The 14674-nt window shown below is 40.9% G+C and overlaps 1 protein-coding gene across 1 annotated transcript in view; it reads right to left on the reverse strand.

Moving 5' to 3' along the window:
* The window catches only part of LOC125097345 (uncharacterized), a 44586-nt gene extending 30267 nt beyond the window's left edge, over positions 1–14319 (reverse strand). Inside the window, exon 1 of the mRNA XM_047724909.1 lies at positions 14097–14319. Coding sequence (XP_047580865.1) covers positions 14097–14281 — 185 coding nt within the window. The 5' untranslated portion in view covers positions 14282–14319. The remainder of the gene's footprint in view (positions 1–14096) is intronic.
* Between the last annotated feature and the right edge of the window lie 355 nt (positions 14320–14674).

The raw sequence follows: 14674 nt of genomic DNA on the forward strand, positions 1-14674 counted from the left end.
CAGTGCTCCATGCAATCCGTGCCCTCTACAATACCCACCACCTGGTGCCCCCAACCTCCCACCCCCCACCCCTTCAAAATTCTCAGATCGTTTTTCAGAGTCCATAGTCTCTCATGGTTCACCTCCCCTTCCAATTTCCCTCAACTCCCTTCTCCTCTCCATCTCCCCTTGTCCTCCATGCTATTTGTTATGCTCCACAAATAAGTGAAACCATATGATAATTGACTCTCTCTGCTTGACTTATTTCACTCAGCATAATCTCTTCCAGTCCCCTCCATGTTGCTACAAAACTTGGGTATTCATCCTTTCTTTCTTTCTTTTTTTTTTTCTTTTTTTTTTTTTTTTTTTTTTTTTACAGCTTTATAAACATATATTTTTATCCCCAGGGGTACAGGTCTGCGAATCACCAGGTTTACACACTTCACAACACTCACCATAGCACATACCCTCCCCAATATCCATAACCACACCCCCTCTCCCAACCCCCTCCCCCCATCAACCCTCAGTTTGTTTTGTGAGATTAAGAGTCACTTATGGTTTGTCTCCCTCCCAATCCCATCTTGTTTCATTTACTCTTCTCCTACCCCCTCAACCCCCCATGTTGCATCTCCTCTCCCTCATATCAGGGAGATCATATGATAGTTGTCTTTCTCCGATTGACTTATTTCGCTAAGCATGATACCCTCTAGTTCCATCCACGTCATCGCATATGGCAAGATTTCATTTCTTTTGATGGCTGCATAGTATTCCATTGTGTATATATACCACATCTTCTTTATCCATTCGTCTGTAGATGGACATCTAGGTTCTTTCCATAGTTTGGCTATTGTAGACATTGCTGCTATAAACATTCGGGTGCATGTGCCCCTTCGGATCACTATGTTTGTATCTTTAGGGTAAATACCCAGCAGTGCAATTGCTGGGTCATAGGGTAGTTCTATTTTCAACATTTTGAGGAACCTCCATGCTGTTTTCCAGAGTGGTTGCACCAGCTTGCATTCCCACCAACAGTGTAGGAGGGTTCCCCTTTCTCCGCATCCTCGCCAGCATCTGTCATTTCCTGACTTGTTAATTTTAGCCATTCTGACTGGTGTGAGGTGATATCTCATGGTGGTTTTGATTTGTATTTCCCTGTTGCCGAGTGATATGGAGCACTTTTTCATGTGTCTGTTGGCCATCTGGATGTCTTCTTTGCAGAAATGTCTGTTCATGTCCTCTGCCCATTTCTTGATTGGATTATTTGTTCTTTGGGTGTTGAGTTTGCTAAGTTCTTTATAGATTTTGGACACTAGCCCTTTATCTGATATGTCATTTGCAAATATCTTCTCCCATTCTGTCAGTTGTCTTTTGGTTTTGTTAACTGTTTCCTTTGCTGTGCAAAAGCTTTTGATCTTGATAAAATCCCAAAAGTTCATTTTTGCCCTTGCTTCCCTTGCCTTTGGTGATGTTCCTAGGAAGATGTTGCTGCGGCTGATGTCGAAGAGGTTGCTGCTTGTGTTCTCCTCGAGGATTTTGATGGATTCCTTTCTCACATTGAGATCCTTCATCCATTTTGAGTCTATTTTCGTGTGTGGTGTAAGGAAATGATCCAATTTCATTTTTCTGCATGTGGCTGTCCAATTTTCCCAACACCATTTATTGAAGAGGCTGTCTTTTTTCCATTGGACATTCTTTCCTGCTTTGTCGAAGATGAGTTGACCATAGAGTTGAGGGTCCATTTCTGGGCTCTCTATTCTGTTCCATTGATCTATGTGTCTGTTTTTGTGCCAGTACCATGCTGTCTTGATGATGACAGCTTTGTAATAGAGCTTGAAGTCCGGAATTGTGATGCCACCAACTTTGGCTTTCTTTTTCAATATTCCTTTGGCTATTCGAGGTCTTTTCTGGTTCCATATAAATTTTAGGATTATTTGTTCCATTTCTTTGAAAAAAATGGATGTTACTTTGATAGGAATTGCATTAAATGTGTAGATTGCTTTAGGTAGCATAGACATTTTCACAATATTTATTCTTCCAATCCAGGAGCATGGAACATTTTTCCATTTCTTTGTGTCTTCCTCAATTTCTTTCATGAGTACTTTATAGTTTTCTGAGTATAGATTCTTAGTCTCTTTGGTTAGGTTTATTCCTAGGTATCTGATAGTTTTGGGTGCAATTGTAAATGGGATGGACTCCTTAATTTCTCTTTCTTCTGTCTTGTTGTTGGTGTAGAGAAATGCAACTGATTTCTGTGCATTGATTTTATATCCTGACACTTTACTGAATTCCTGTACAAGTTCTAGCAGTTTTGGAGTGGAGTCTTTTGGGTTTTCCACATAGAGTATCATATCATCTGCAAAGAGTGATAGTTTGACTTCTTCTTTGCCGATTTGGATGCCTTTAATTTCCTTTTGTTGTCTGATTGCTGAGGCTAGGACTTCTAGTACTATGTTGAATAGCAGTGGTGATAACGGACATCCCTGCCGTGTTCCTGACCTTAGCGGAAAAGCTTTCAGTTTTTCTCCATTGAGAATGATATTTGCGGTGGGTTTTTCATAGATGGCTTTGATAATATTGAGGTATGTGCCGTCTATCCCTACACTTTGAAGAGTTTTGATCAGGAAGGGATGCTGTACTTTGTCAAATGCTTTTTCAGCATCTATGGAGAGTATCATATGGTTCTTGTTCTTTCTTTTATTAATGTGTTGTATCACATTGATTGATTTGCAGATGTTGAACCAGCCTTGCAGCCCTGGAATAAATCCCACTTGGTCGTGGTGAATAATCCTTTTAACGTACTGTTGAATCCTATTGGCTAGTATTTTGGCGAGAATTTTTGCATCTGTGTTCATCAAGGATATTGGTCTGTAGTTCTCTTTTTTGTTGGGATCCTTGTCTGGTTTTGGGATCAAGGTGATGCTGGCCTCATAAAATGAGTTTGGAAGTTTTCCTTCTATTTCTATTTTTTGGAACAGTTTCAGGAGAATAGGTATTAGTTCTTCTTTAAATGTTTGGTAGAATTCCCCCGGGAAGCCGTCTGGCCCTGGGCTTTTGTTTGTTTGGAGATTTTTGATGACTGTTTCAATCTCCTTACTGGTTATGGGTCTGTTCAGGCTTTCTATTTCTTCCTGGTTCAGTTGTGGTAGTTTATATGTCTCTAGGAATGCATCCATTTCTTCCAGATTGTCAAATTTGTTGGCGTAGAGTTGCTCATAGTATGTTCTTATAATTGTCTGTATTTCTTTGGTGTTCGTTGTGATTTCTCCTCTTTCATTCATGATTTTATTTATTTGGGTCCTCTCTCTTTTCTTTTTGATAAGTCTGGCCAGGGGTTTATCAATCTTATTAATTCTTTCAAAGAACCAGCTCCTAGTTTCGTTGATTTGTTCTATTGTTTTTTTGGTTTCTATTTCATTGATTTCTGCTCTAATCTTTATGATTTCTCTTCTGCTGGGTTTAGGGTTTCTTTCTTGTTCTTTCTCCAGCTCCTTTAGGTGTAGGATTAGGTTGTGTACCTGAGACCTCTCTTGTTTCTTGAGAAAGGCTTGTACCGCTATATATTTTCCTCTCAGGACTGCCTTTGTTGTGTCCCACAGATTCTGAACTGTTGTGTTTTCATTATCATTTGTTTCCATGAATTTTTTCAATTCTTCTTTAATTTCCTGGTTGACCCATTCATTCTTTAGAAGGATGCTGTTTAGTCTCCATGTATTTGGGTTCTTTCCAAATTTCCTCTTGTGATTGAGTTCTAGCTTTAGAGCATTGTGGTCTGAAAATATGCAGGGAATGATCCCAATCTTTTGATACCGGTTGAGACTTGATTTAGGACCAAGAATGTGATCTATTCTGGAGAATGTTCCATGTGCACTAGAGAAGAATGTGTATTCTGTTGCTTTGGGATGAAATGTTCTGAATATATCTGTGATGTCCATCTGGTCCAGTGTGTCATTTAAGGCCTTGATTTCCTTGTTGATCTTTTGCTTGGATGATCTGTCCATTTCAGTGAGGGGAGTGTTAAAATCCCCTACTATGATTGTATTCTTGTCGATGTGTTTCTTTGATTTTGTTATTAATTGGTTTATATAGTTGGCTGCTCCCACGTTAGGGGCATAGATATTTAAAATTGTTAGATCTTCTTGTTGGACAGTTCCTTTGAGTATGATAGAGTGTCCTTCCTCATCTCTTATTATAGTCTTTGGCTTAAAATCTAATTGATCTGATATAAGGATTGCCACTCCTGCTTTCTTCTGATGTCCATTAGCATGGTAAATTCTTTTCCACCCCCTCACTTTAAACCTGGAGGTGTCTTCGGGTTTAAGATGAGTTTCTTGTAGGCAACATATAGATGGGTTTTGTTTTTTTATCCATCCTGATACCCTGTGTCTTTTGATTGGGGCATTTAGCCCATTAACATTCAGGGTAAGTACTGAGAGATATGAATTTAGTGCCATTGTATTGCCTGTAAGGTGACTGTTATTGTATATTGTCTCTGTTTCTGATCTACTACTTTTAGGGTCTCTCTTTGCTTAGAGGACCCCTTTCAATATTTCCTGTAGAGCTGGTTTGGTATTTGCAAATTCTTTCAGCTTTTGTTTGTCCTGGAAGCTTTTAATCTCTCCTTCTATTTTCAATGATAGCCTAGCTGGATATAGTATTCTTGGCTGCATGTTTTTCTCATTTAGTACTCTGAATATATCATGCCAGCTCTTTCTGGCCTGCCAGGTCTCTGTGGATAAGTCTGCTGCCAATCTAATATTTTTACCATTGTATGTTACAGACTTCTTTTCCCGGGCTGCTTTCAGGATCTTCTCTTTGTCACTAAGACTTGTCAATTTTACTATTAGGTGACGGGGTGTGGACCTATTCTTATTGATTTTGAGGGGGGTTCTCTGAACCTCCTGGATTTTGATGCTTGTTCCCTTTGCCATATTGGGGAAATTCTCTCCAATAATTCTCTCCAATATACCTTCTGCTCCCCTCTCTGTTTCCTCTTCTTCTGGAATCCCAATTATTCTAATGTTGTTTCGTCTTATGGTGTCACTTATCTCTCGAATTCTCCCCTCGTGGTCCAGTAGCTGTTTGTCCCTCTTTTGCTCAGCTTCTTTATTCTCTGTCATTTGGTCTTCTATATCGCTAATTCTTTCTTCTGCCTCATTTATCCTAGCAGTGAGAGCCTCCATTTTTGATTGCACCTCATTAATAGCTTTTTTTATTTCAACTTGGTTAGATTTTAGTTCTTTTATTTCTCCAGAAAGGGCTTTTATATCTCCCGAGAGGGTTGCTTTAATATCTTCCATGCCTTTTTCAAGCCCGGCTAGAACCTTGAGAATCGTCATTCTGAACTCTATATCTGACATATTACCAATGTCTGTATTGATTAGGTCCCTAGCCTTTGGTACTGCCTCTTGTTCTTTTTTTTGTTGTGAATTTTTCCGCCTTGTCATTTTGTCCAGATAAGAGTTTATGAAGGAGCAAGTAAAATACTAAAAGGGTGGCAACAACCCCAAGAAAATATGCTTTAGCCAAATCAGAAGAGATCCCGAATTGTGAGGGGGGAGAAAGGGGATAAAACGGGGTTCAGAAAGAAAGAAGAAAAAAAAAAGAAACTATTAAAAAAAAGAAAGCTGGTAAAGAAAAAATATAAAAAGAGGAAAAAAAATATATATATATTAGATAAACTATTTAAAAAATGTTAAAAAAAGAAAACGGTAAAAGCTAAAAAAAATTTAGCAGAAGAAGAGAAAAAGAAAAATAATTGAAAAAGAAAAAAAAAATAAATTAACTGCAAGGCTAAAAAATCATGGGGAGAAAGCCATGAGTTCCGTGCTTTGCTTTCTTCTCTGGAATTCCGCCGCTCTCCTTGGTAGGTGAACTTGGTCCTGGCTGGGTTTCCCGTTGATCTTCTGGGGGAGGGGCCTGTTGTAGTGATTCTCAAGCGTCTTTGCCCCAGGCGGAGTTGCACCGCCCTTACCTGGGGCTGCGCTGATCAATCCGCTCGGGTTTGCTTTCGGGAGCTTTTGTTCCCTGAGCGCTTTCCGTAGAGTTCCGGAGGACGGGAATAAAGATGGCGGCCTCCCGGTCTCCGTCCCGGAGGAGCCAAGAGCCCGGGACCCCACTCCTCAGTGCGCCCTCAGAGAACAGCGCCCAGTGACTCCTGTCACCCTGGCCTCCGGCCGCGCTCCGAGCTGACCAAGCCTGCGACCAGTTCAAGGCAACCCCGAGCTGAGAGTCACTCCTCGGCTCTGTCTCTGTAGCCGGCTTCCCCGTTCTAATACCGGTAAGCTCTGCGACACTCAGACACCCCCGATCCTTCTGCGACCCTGCGGGACCTGAGGCCGCGCTGACCCCGCCTGGGCTTCACCCCAGTTAAGCCTCTGGAGCGATGTCCCTCAGCAGAACACACTTTTAAAAGTCCTGATTTTGCTCCGTTGCTCCGCCGCTCGCCGGGAGCCGGCCCCTCCCCCCGCGGTCTATCTTCCCGTCGCTTTGGATTCACTTCTCCGCCAGTCCTACCTTGCAGAAAGTGGTTGATTTTCTGTTTCTGGAATTGCTGTTCTTCTTCTCTTCAATCTCCCGTTGGATTTGTAGGTGTTTGCAATCTTTAGATAAGCTATTTAGCTGATCTCCCGCTACCCGAAGTAGTCTCAGCCTGCTACTTCTCCGCCATCTTGACTCCTCCCTCGCTCCCTAGTTGGATATTTTAAAGCTCATCACACAGTAATTAATAGACTCAATTAGACAAAAAAAGTAAAGATAAAAGAGGTTTGATCACTATCAACTGGACCTAAATGACATTTACAGAATGCTATACCATATCCAAAAACCACATAATATACATCATTTTGAAATGAACATGGAATGTTTATTAATATAGACCATTTTTATTGAAAATAAATTTCAAAGGATCAAAATTATACATGATATGTTCTTTATCCATGGCTAAATTTAATTTAATCATGGATAATCTAGAAAATTTCCAAATATTTAGAAATTAAGCAATAATAACCAAGGGCCAATTAAGCAATCATGAGGGAAGTAAGAAAATATTTCTAACTGAATGACAATAATTTCACAACATATCTAAAGCTGCAGGATGTGGGCAAAGCTGTGCATATAGAGAAATTCATTGTTTTAAATCCTTTATTAGAAAAAGCAGAAAGTCCTAAAAATCAGTGATCTAAACTTACTTCCCTCTTAATAAAGTAGAGAAAGAAGAACAAATGAAATCCAAAATAAGTAGAAGAAAATAAATAATAAAAATAAGAACAGAAATCATTTTTTTAAAATGGACAAACAGCAAATAAAATTAACAGAATATTTATTATTTGAAGAGATTAACAAAATTGATAAAATCCACATAGATTGTGAAGGTTACAAAATGTGGTTGAAATCTTATACCCTCCCATCAAGAGCTGTAATCTGTATTCCTTTCCCATCATCTGAGTTGGCCTTGGTGTCTTTGCTTGTAACCAGTAGAAGTTGATAGAAGTAGCACTGCTTTACTTCCAAGGTACATCAAAAAATGTCAAGCAACTTCCACCTGATTTTCTTGGGGTCACTGCTCTGAAGGAAGGTTGCTATGCTGGAGGGACCACATGGAGGCACTTCATTAACAGTCCCACTGCCTGCCTGTGAGGAAGCCATCTTGGACATCCAGCCCCGTGGAATCTTAGTGACTGAAGCCCCAGCTGACGACTCAACTCAACTGCCTTGAAGACTCCAAACAAGAACTATTCAGCTAAGCTCTTCTCGGATTTCTTTTCTTTTTTTTTTTTTTAAGATTTTATTTATTTTTATTTTTTTTTTAAAAGATTTTATTTATTTATTTGTCAGAGAGAGAGAGGGAGAGAGAGCGAGCACAGGCAGACAGAATGGCAGGCAGAGGCAGAGGGAGAAGCAGGCTCCCTGATGAGCAAGGAGCCCGATGTGGGACTCGATCCCAGGACGCTGGGATCATGACCTGAGCCGAAGGCAGCTGCTTAACCAACTGAGCCACTCAGGTGTCCCTATTTATTTTTATTTGACAGACAGAGATCACAAGTAGGCAGAGAGGCAGACAGAGAGAGCCAGAGGAGAAAGCAGGCTTCCTGCTGAGCAGAGAGCCTGATGCGGGGCTCGATCCCAGGACCCTGAGATCATGACCTGAGCTGAAGGCAGAGGCTTTAACCCACTGAGCCATCCAGGCGCCCCTCTTCTCAGATTTCTGACCCATAAAATCATCAGTAAATTGAATTGGTGTTTTTAAACTGTTAATGCAGGGACAAGTTATTGTGCAGCAATAGTAATCCACATACTGATTAAGAAGCAAAAAGAGAAAATATAAATTTCCAATATTGGGAATGAAGGAGAGGACAACACTAAAGATATTACACACATTAAAAGAAATATATAGCAACATAATGGAAAACTCCATGCCAATATATTTGCCAATTTAGATTAAGTGACTACATTTCTTGAATGACACAAATTACCAAAACTGATACAAGACAGAAAATCTAAAGCCATATATCTCTATGATAATGAAAAGAAATGAAATTCAAGTCTTCCCATAAAGGAAATTCCAGTCCCAGACAGTTCAACAATAAATTCAATCAAATATTTAAGGGAGAAATAAAACTAATATTCACAAAAACTTAAAAAATATAGATGCTAAATAGGTACACTTTCTAACTCACCTTAAGAGGCCAGCACAGGGGCACCTGGGTGGCTCAGTGGGTTAAAGCCTCTGCCTTCGGCTCAGATCATGATCTCAGGGTCCTGAGATCGAGCCCCCCCGCATGGGGCTCTCTGCTCGGCAAGGAGCCTGCTTCCCCCTCTCTCTGCCTGCCTCTCTGCCTACTTGTGATCTCTGTCTGTCAAAGAAAGAAAGAAAGAAAGAAAGAAAGAAAGAAAGAAAGAAAGAAAAAAGAGGCCAGCACAAACTTGATATCAAAAATAAAGATATTGGGACGCCTGGGTGGCTCAGTTGGTTAAGCAGCTGCCTTCTGCTCAGGTCATGATCCCAGCGTCCTGGGATCGAGTCCCACATCGGGCTCCTTGCTCGGCAGGGAGCCTGCTTCTCCCTCTGCCTCTGCCTGACATTCTGTCTGCCTGTGCTCGCTCTTTCTCCCTCTTTCTCTCTGATAAATAAATAAAATCTTTAAAAAAAAAAAGATATTATTTAAAAAAAAACTTCAGACCATTAGTTCTTCATCAACCTAGATCCAAATATTACTTTTTTCATTTCATTTTTAGATGCAAATATTATTAACAAAATGTTGGCAAATAATATCTAGAAATCGATGAAAAGATCATACTCCCTAAGTGAGTTTACCCCAGAAACACAAAGTTGGTTCAATATTGAAATATAAATTAAGTTCAAAATATAAAAACCAATTGATACAATAGCTATTCATATATCAGCTGATATAGATATCATTCACAATAGTATCAAAAAGATAAACTATCTAGGAAAAGTCTAATGAAAAATGTGCAAGATGCATTCACTGAAAATTACAGAACATAGTCAAGAGAAGCTGAGAAATAAATGAGTGGAGATATATGCCATATCCATAATTGCAGGACTCAATGTTAACATAGACTTTCTTTCCAAATTAACCGATACATGCAATGAAATGCCAATCAAAATGTCACAGACTTTTTTTTTCAATTTTTTCCCCAGACTTTTATTTAAAAGAAATGTGTTGGCTGATTCTAAGAGTTTTATGGAAATATGAAGGATCTAGAATGATTAAAACAATCTTTTAAAAGGAGAGAAAAACTGGAAGACTTAGGCTACTTGATTTCAAGAACTACAGTAAAAATGTAGTAAGCAAGTTGTGTGGTGGCTGAAATAAGAATAGACAAATAGACCCAAAGGAACAGAATGCAGAGTCCAAAAATGGTTCGACACAAATGAGTCAATTGACTTTTGACCAAAGCCCAAAGTTGATTCTGTGGGGAAGAATATTCTTTTCAGCAAGCAGTACTGAATCAATGATGTCTGCATGGACTAAAACAAACCTGAACCTCTGTTTTACACTTTACACAAACATAATTTGGGATGGATCATAGACCTAAATACAAAATATAGAACCATAAAACTTTAAGAAGAAAGCACAGGAAAATACCTTGAGAAAGGTATAGATTACTGTGGACCCAAAAAGCACTAGGAGCATAAGAAAAAAATAATATTTCATAAGTGTTAAAAAATCAATGTACTTCATAAATATTTTTATTTATATTTAATTAGCCAAGGTGTAGTACCTCATTAGTTTGTGATATAATAAATATTAAAATTTCTGCTCATCAAAAATCACTACTAAGAAAATGAATAGGCAGTCTAGAGACTGGGAAAAAATACTTGCAATCCATACATGTGAGAAGGACTTATATCCAAAATATGTAAAAAAATTCTTACAAATCAAGAATAGAAGATAATAATTTTTTAAACAAGCAACAGATTTGAACAGACCCTTCACAGAAAAAGATATATGTATCCAATAAGCACATAAAAATGTGCTCAACATCGTGAGTCATCAGAGAAATATAAATTAAACACAGTGAGATACCATTTCACGTCTACTAGAATGGCTAAAAATCATAAAGACTGCTAACACCAACTCAAGAGGTGAAGACATGAAACAGCTAGAATTGTCATGCATTGCTCACGAAGAGAAGCTAAAATGTTACAATCCCTTTGGATAACCGGCTGTCCTTATAAAATTTTTTTAGAGATTGTATTTATTTATTTGACAGACAGAGATAACAAGTAGGCAGAGAGGCAGGCAGAGAGAGAAAGCAGGAAGCAGGCTCCCCGATGAGCAGAGAGCCTAATGCGGGGCTGGATCCCAGGACCCTGGGATCATGACCTGAGCCGAAGGCAGAGGCTTAACCCCCTGAGCCACCCAGGCACCCCCTGTCCTTATAAATTTAAACAGGAACCTACCTGTTACCCAAATGTTATACTCCTAGATATTTATCCCCAAGAAACAAAAATACAAAAAAATGCCCACATTTTCTACAAGAATGTTCAGAGCAGTCTTACTTATAAGAGCCAAATTATAAGCAGCCATAATGTAATAGGGGAATGGATAAGCCAACTGAATTAGCTTCATCTAGTGGACTACTATTTAACAGTAAAAAGGAATGTACTACTGGCGTACGCAGCAGCATGGGCAGCTCTCCAGACCATGCCGAGTGAAAGGAGTGAAGCACAAAAGAATACATACTTCCTGATTATACTCTATGATTTCATTCATGAAGTTCAAGAACAGGTACAACGCATCTGTGGGTATGATGATCAGAAACTACCTCTGGTGGGTGGGGAGATAGGGGATTGACTGGAAAGGGACATGTGGAAACTCTCTGGAGTAATATATCATCTGGTTTAGTAAATATGTAGGTGTCTGTAAACAGTTGTCAAAACTCATCATATTTGAGGTCTGGGCCTTGTGTTAGATGCAAATGGTACCTCAACCGAAGATACGCATCTGCGTGTAGGCACACCAGAGCGCGCGTGTCCCTGCATGTGCATACAAACACACGCACGCATGCACGCATTTTACATCCCAAAGGGATTCCCTAGCCATGGAGCTGGGGGAGAGGATTCAATCTGACACTCCAGCTAAATGAAAGCAGGAGAATTCATTGTAAAACAGAACCAGAATGCCCTGATCCCACTCCCCCACCACCCTCACTCCTGGCTCACGGGTGTCTTGCTGGGGTGGGTGAGTGGGCAGGTCTGGGGACAGACACCACACAAGATCTGACAGGGCAGGGCCAGCAGAGCTGTCAGCTCTCCTCCAGGGTCTATTAAGGCTCCTCTCATTGTCTAGGCCAGGTGCACTGCATTGGTCTGGGCTCCCACACTGATGTTTTCCTCTTCTCTGTCACCTCCCGCAGTAATCCTGGAGCTAAAGAAAAGCTTTTCTCCTTTTCTCCCATCACTTCGTCACAGTGCTTTTCTAGTTAATTTCATGAGAAAATTCATTCCGTTTCACCATATCTTGACAGACAAAATATCTTTTTAAATGTCCTCCGCATCTATTCTTCCTTGCTTCTCATTTCATGTTCACAAATGTTTTTTTAAGACCATTTTATGCCTGTGCTTCTCAAATTGAAATGCATATGAGTCACTTATGGATCTTATTAAAATTCCAATTCTGAGTCAGTAGATCTAGGTGGGGCCCAAGACTCTACAATGGGGGGGTTGTTATTTTTTTGACTTCTTAGTTTTTGTTTAAATTCCATTTAATTAATATATAGTGTATTATTGGTTTCAGGGGTAGAATTTAATAATTCATCAGTTGCATATAACACCCAGTGCTCATTCCAACAAGTGCCCTCCTTAATGCCCATCACCCAGTTAACCCATCCCTCCATCCACCACCCCTCCAGCATACGATTTCACTCATATGTGGAATTTAAGAGAGTCTGTATTTTTAAGAAATTTCCAGGTGGTACAGATGTGTTGGTCTGAGGATCCCACTTGAAGTAAAAGGATGTCTGTATGTAATATGCTAGCAGTGCAATGGATTCTATTCTCTCCTGTTTGCAAGGAGGGTAAGTTAATGCAGAGTGTGGTGTCAGAGAAAGATGAGGAGGAAAAAAGCAATTCTGATTCTCTTTAGCTCTCATTTCCTGCATCTCAAAGCCTGCCCTTCATGCTTCTTGCTACATGTAACAAATGGCTCTGTTTTCCTAAGAGCTATACACACCCGCCCCCAGTGACAGCTGTCTTCTTCTAAAGATGTATCAGAGAAGGAGGGGTGGCAGGTTACTCATAGTCATGATTTGCTCTGTCCCACATTGCAGATGGAAAAACTGAGGCATGAAATGGCTAGTTGTCTGAACTATAAACTACTACAACATAAAGCACTACCACTCACAACTTAGTCCGGACATCAGACCTAGGTATGTCAGCCAGGATTTTCTTAGTAGCTTATGTATCAAAATGGAAACAGCCCCTTCCATACGGTTCTTAGATTACATCTAAGATAAATCCAGCATTCTAGGAACGCTCTGGATGGCATGGCAAGTCATATCTTTCTACCTCATATCTTCCAGTCTCTGCCCGATACTTACTGTTTTCATTCATAAGCGTTCACTAAACACCTACAAGTCCAGGCTTTGCATAATTATTAAAAATACCAAGAAGAACAAGCTCCTTCCTTATCCTGAAGGGGAGACAGACACACAAATTTTAAAAATGCGATAGAGAAACAGAATAGTTATCAAGCAGCTACCACCTGTCAGAGACGATGCAGCTTTTTCAAGTGGCCTCGATAGAGGTGGGCACAGGGTGCTTAATTCTGCCAGGGGAAATGGAGAGACTAGAGCAGTTTCATTTGCACTCAGCCTTGAGAAGAGAGTGGGAGTTCACAGGCAGAGAAGGCACGGAAGGACATTCTGGGCAGGGGGAGGACAGCAGGAGCACGGGTGAGAGGGATGCGGTGTGCTCAGGCCTCTGGGTGCTCCTGGATATCAGGAGTGTGAACCACTTGGGGAACGGGAGCAGTCCTTTTTTTGTGCCATCTTTGCAGTGTCTTCACATGCGTTATCGTCATCGATCTGGGCAGTCTGCGTCTCCGTCCCTAGCCAGAGCACTAATTACCTGTCAGCTGGAATGAGGGAAGCTTAGGGGGCACCTAGGCAGAGCTAGAGAGAATGTTAATCAAAGCCATTCGGAGAAAGTGATTAAAATTTCCAACATGTTCTACAAGCCTCAGCTTCTCTGGAATATTCAATGCAATTATTATCTTATTCTTTGGGAGCGAGCAGCTCTCCAGAGAGGCTTCCTGAGCAGCTCTGACATTTCCGAAACAGAGCCCGCGCTCCAGGCTGGCTGAGATGGCCTGACAGTTCCTCACCTCCAGCCCAGAACTGGCCAAGCCTAGCAGTACCCTTTGTTTCAGACCTGAGGCTCCCACTGCACCTCCAATGTGCCTCGAGCTGACTCACACCCACGCAGGCCTCTGGTATGCCTCAGGAATGCAGAATTCTCAGGAACACCTGTTTAAATACAATGGTTCTTTGTGGATTTCATTCCCCCAGAGGGCTTGTTAAGGGTACAGGTGGTCTCTTCCTGACCTGGAGATTCAGATTCGGAGACTCTGAAGCTGACCCGAAAATCTTACCTTTTAAAAGCAAATGTTCCTGATGAGCAGGATAGAAACCCAAGTTTGGGAATATTGGTGTGAGGGTTTAGAAATCTTTGTAAGGAGAGCCTCCAGACTCCCTCTGCCCACATAACGGGTTTCCCTTCACGCAGACCTGGGCTCAGTCTCTGACGTGAGAAAAAAGGTAATAATGTTCTAAACATTATCAAGTTCCCAGCACACAACAGGCCTCAAAAGTGGAAGAGAGAATGATCTTTGTTATTTTCCCTGAAGCTTTACTTCCAGGCGGAACCCCAGAGTCTAGGCTGTGACACACCCTAGTCCCATCACTTTTGTGACATACTAAGTGACCCGGAAGATACCTAGAGCCTCTGCCCCACCCCTTGCCCATTCTGAGAATGCTGTAGCCACAAGAGGATGGTCTGAGTCTTCCCATAAGACACAACGCCTGGGGTTGTCCTCCAAGGGCTGTCCTCGGCTCACCTACAGCAGTCTCTGTGCATCTCCTGCTTGAGCCAAGGAATCCTTGAAAGCCATTTCCAGCCTGGCTAATGATGCTGAGCTTCAAACAGTGCCACCAAGATGAAAAGCAGCTC

Source organism: Lutra lutra, chromosome 4 (genome assembly GCF_902655055.1).
Source record: "Lutra lutra chromosome 4, mLutLut1.2, whole genome shotgun sequence".
Taxonomy (NCBI): Eukaryota; Metazoa; Chordata; class Mammalia; order Carnivora; family Mustelidae; genus Lutra; species Lutra lutra.